Raw genomic sequence first — 4,796 nt, forward strand, 5'->3', positions numbered from 1 at the left:
CTTCGCTCTTTTATACAAAATTCTATGTTTACTTATCCTATGTTATTTTGAGGAAAGAATGAAATGGCTTCCTACATTTCTGCTGCATTGGTTATTGATCTCTTTCTGTTCTGTTCTGCCTTGGTGGTCAAATGACACTTTCAGAACGCATAGCGTTCTTAGTGCGTACATTGTTTCATGCCTGTTTTACTAATCAGTGCGCAAGCGGATTGCGACACTTGATGCTTGAAGCTGCGTACCGCTCTTGGGTCGGTATGATATAATCATTTAGCGAGTTTGAATATTGTTTGGATTATTTTGGATTGTGATGTTTTGTGTGAAGAGGCCAAACCCGGAGAGGGGTCTGGACCTAATCATGTACGGACTGATGAAGTCCGTCGGCCGCTATGGCCCGAGTGGTCGATGGCGCTTTTTCTGCGCAGGCTGTCACCAGGAGTGTATTCAGACTGTCCTTCCCAGGGAGAGGGGGAGGGGAGGCTAGTCGGTGGCCCGTATCTGCCGATTGGTGGTCAGAAGAGAATTACCGCTGGTGGGGTTCTCTAACGTACCAAAAGGCTGAGCGCTACCCAACTATAGAACCGTCCCGGGAGCAGAAAGGCTAGTCAGCTGCCCGTATCTGCCAGTCGAGGTCCAAAAGAGAATCACCGCGGGTGGGGTTCTCTAGTGGATCGAAGGGCTGAGCGCTGTCCTATAGAACCTTTCCACAGCAAGGAGAGAGGGGGGGGGGGGGGGGAGGCTAGTCGGTGGCTCGTATCTGCCGATTGGTGGTCAGAAGAGAATTACCGCTGGTGGGGTTCTCTAACGTACCAAAAGGCTGAGCGCTACCCAACTATAGAACCGTCCCGGGAGCAGAAAGGCTAGTCAGCTGCCCGTATCTGCCAGTCGAGGTCCAAAAGAGAATTACCGCGGGTGGGGTTCTCTAGCGGATCGAAAGGCTGAGCGCTGTCCTATAGAACCTTTCCACGAGAGTGGGGAGGCTAGTCAGTTGCCCGGGAATGCCAATTGGTGTCCAGAAGAGAATTACCGCGGGTGGGGTTCTCTAGAGGATCAAGAGGCGGGGCAGGGGCCGAGGAGGGTTTACCTGAAAGAAGATGGTTAGCAGTGAAAGACGAGACTGCACAGGTTTCGGCACAAAAATACAACTCAACTCGTTTATTGAAATTCACGGGTTTTTATAGTCTTAATTTTAGTTCTAATTGTTACGTAACGAGTCCCTTCTCACCCTCTCTTCCCCCCTCTTTTCCATAGTTCGTCCTTATGTAAATTTAGGTAATTTTGGCGTCATCGCGCTGATTCAGCAGGATTGGGCCGATGCAATTGGTTAATCTCTGTAATCTTGACATCATCGAGCTGATTCAGCGTGATCCGGATGATACAATTGGTTAATTTCTGTCAACTTGACGTCATCGGCTGATTCGGCATGATCGGGATGATGCAATAATTGATTGATTTGCGCAATCCGTACATAATTGATCTATGTGCGCACCGGTAATTCGGGACTTCTCGGCGATCTTCGGGTGTTATAACTATAACGTTTTCGGCGCGTGCTATGTCTCCGATATCGGAGCGCCAATTATGTTATTCCTTCCTCTGTTCTCCCTTTTCCGTTACCGGAACAAAGCATCGTCTTGTCCTCTTCTTCGGGGTTCGGGGCGCGTGCTATGTCTCCGATGTCGAGGCGCCGGTTATGTCATTCCTACGCCTCTGTCATCCCTTTCCCGTTACCGTAGGAAAGCATCGTCTTTCAGGTGCGCAGCTGACTTCGGCTCGGCACCGACCTACATCCGAGCGGTGTCAAATATAGGCTAGGGGCTGGGCCTCGCGGTGCGGCTTGTTGTGGATCGGGCCTACCTCACGCGAGGAGTTCTTGCGGGCCGCGGAGGTGCTGACACTGCAGTTTTGCTGTCCCGCCCTGCCCTCTACCGGTGACGGTGGTAGACGTGCTTTGCCTAAATGTCGGCGCTTTGAGATCAATTGCATCGGCCGAAAGTCGAAATGAATAAGAAATAACGCTTGCGTTTGAAGCGACCGAACTGCTGGCTAAAGAGGTGGTCGAAGGTGGGTCGGGTCGCTACATCCCCCCTCACTTACTGGCGCTTGTGGATCATTTCGCAGAGATGTTCCACAAGCTGGTCCGTTCTTAAGGCTAATAGGTGGGCTAATAGGTGGGTTGTGACCCTAACCCGGACTAAGGAGACGGCGCCTAGATTTTTCCTAATTTCTCGGTTACCTTTGTGGCTATTCCCCTAGGTCGAGGTCCTGTACTCCTAGCTATGTCGTGCGTTTCCCTTCTGGTAACCGGTTTAGTTACTTCCGCTTCCTGACCGTCTGATACCTGTATGTCTAAAGGCCTTTTTGATCTAATCTTGAATTTTGAGATATCCATGCGTAAAGGTTATGACCGTTGTCGCGATTTCTTCGGGGCTCCAAGTCGGTTGGGGGGTCGGGACTTGAACCCGGGTGCGTATCGTTTGGTATCCCCCTCTGAACCGTTGGCCTTCCCGGTCCCTAAGCTGCCTAATTTTTCCCCGGAATCATGGTCCGTTTGGGGTCCCTATTTGGGTAACGTTTGACCCATTCTTTCCTATGCTTCGCTGACGTTATTGGTGCTACCGTGTGGCTCACGTGGGCTCACATACGCGGAATCATCAGTCGTGGTCAATCGATGGGCGCACGTTCGCGGATCTACCTTGCATAACGAGTGTATGCAGTCAGAAAGGGCGGAGGGGGGGCTATCTTGAGCTCACCTACGCGGAGTTACATGTGTGGCCACCCGCTGGGCTCACTTTCGCGAAGTTTCGATCTAATTCTAATGCAGAGTCCACGTGGACTTGCGTACGCGGAATTCTATCGGTTTGGTGGCTCACGTGAGCTCACCATCGCGGAGTTACCGATTTATCGCTTGTGACCCACGTTGGGTTCACTATCGCGGAATTCTTAGGTCTATACGCTGGCGTGGCTCCCGTGAGCACACGATCGCAGGACTGGTGGTGGCCACTCGCTGGGCTCACTATCGCTACGTTAACTCTAGAAGTTCGATTTCGTTTACGAACTTTTCTACTAGGACAGGTAAAGTTTTAGTACATTGTAAAACGGCTGCTGGCATATCGGGCATTTGGTGACGGATGAGGCACACTTGTCGCACGCCACGACATGGCCGCACGGCATGAACGCCGTATTGTACTCGCTGTCATAGCAGATCCGGCAACTCTTGCCGTCGGGACCGCCGCTCGGGGTTGCGATCCTCTCGTTATCCATGGCGTCGTCCAGGAGTTTCGGTGTTGTCATCATCGTCCTGTAGGCGCAATTACCGTACCAGATGCTATGCTGCTCCCACGGGTCATCGTCCGGCTCCCAGTCCTTCAGTCCTCCGCCGCAGCTAAAGCACTTCACCTGATCGCCTTGGCCGGTGTAGAAAAATCCCGCGTCGCTCAGCTGTTGTGGATTCGGAGACATCGCCGTTGGCCAAGCCTCGAACGATTCCAACCGCGCGGCTTCGTTTTCGTACATCGGGTATTCGGGACGCCAAGTCGGTCGAGCCGTCGTCATCGAGGTCGGGTTGCTGCTGAAAAAGGCCGCTTCAGATTCTCCCGTTAGCGGCTCCGTACTGCCACCTTGTCCATGGCGATCGGTGCTGGTCACGTTGGGACTGCGGTTGCTGCTACCCTCACAGGCGCCTCTCCGTACGTCTCGTCTAGGATGATCGCTCGCATTCTGTGCGTACGAGTGCGGTCGTATTTTGATACCGCATTCGTCATAGCTGGGGCCCGGCACGTTGGCCAGGGAATTCCGATCGAGGGCCACCTTGGCTGTTGATGGTTTTCGCAGCAGCCGGCAGCGGTTTTGTTCGTCGGCGAACCTGGAAGAGGGCGTATGCGGGTTTTCCTCGAGGTTGAGGCTCTCTTCTTCCCTGGAATGGTCGATGGAACAGTCAATGTCGCTGAAAAGTCGAAGGCGAAGAGGAGCGAAAGATTCGAGGCGAAAGATTCTCTTTTTTTTTTCGGATCCTGTTTGGGAGGACGGAAAAACCTAAGAATCGTAACAAGCGGGAGTTTAGGGGGTTTATATATATATATATATCGTTTTTCTTTTTATTGGGTTCCTTTTTTTTTCTGCTACTTTTTCCGTTTACAGCCAGGTTTCCGTTTCCCACGGGCCTTCTTGGGCCAACAGCTCGTCTATCACGGCGAGGTATTCCGCCTCCTTCCGGCGTTCCTCCTCGCGTCGGGCCTCTTCCTCGGCGAAGGCGCGGGTGCGATATCGCACCCACTCATTATCTTCCTCTTCCGTGTCACTGGGTGTCGCTTGGGGCTGCTGATTGAGGAATTGCGCTGTCCATTCCTCGGTCGTCATCCTCCCTGCCTCCCAATAAAGGGCGGCCCACGTGGCGGCCCCCCGCTCGTCAAAGCGCCGGGCCTGCCGGGCGTCGGTCCACGTGATGAGTCTCTCTGCCGCGGAGCGCAGGCTGACAGCAACCCGGCGGATGGCTTCCTCGATGAGCACCGTAGCTTGCTCGATGATGAGAACCATTTTGTTTCTTTCGGAACGGTTGGTGGTGAAGACACGGTGAGCCTACTTGCAGTGGAGTACGGTGGCGGAGTCGAAACTGGCGAACACTGTAACTAGTGCTAACTGTCGGAGACACTGTTGCTGCCGGAGACACTTGTAGGATAACAATGTATGATGGACGCCGTGATCGGTCTTTTATATGCTAAAGTGTTTCTGATGGGTTATCAGAACAAGGCGACTGCGTATTGTGGTGCCAGGGGTAAGGCCGGTAGGTCGGCTGATTGGTG

At 53.0% G+C, this 4,796-nt stretch overlaps 1 protein-coding gene across 1 annotated transcript; it reads right to left on the reverse strand.

Moving 5' to 3' along the window:
- Positions 1–2,835: 2,835 nt before the first annotated feature.
- LOC125959348 (death-associated inhibitor of apoptosis 1-like) lies at positions 2,836–4,353 on the reverse strand. Its single transcript, XM_049692169.1, has 2 exons — positions 4,133–4,353; positions 2,836–3,910 (listed from the first exon to the last, which is right to left on the reverse strand). Exons 1-2 carry the CDS (start codon positions 4,351–4,353, stop codon positions 3,061–3,063), a joined length of 1,071 nt encoding a protein of 356 aa, XP_049548126.1. The 3' UTR covers positions 2,836–3,060.
- Between the last annotated feature and the right edge of the window lie 443 nt (positions 4,354–4,796).

The sequence above is a fragment of the Anopheles darlingi genome, chromosome 2, assembly GCF_943734745.1.
Source record: "Anopheles darlingi chromosome 2, idAnoDarlMG_H_01, whole genome shotgun sequence".
Taxonomy (NCBI): Eukaryota; Metazoa; Arthropoda; class Insecta; order Diptera; family Culicidae; genus Anopheles; species Anopheles darlingi.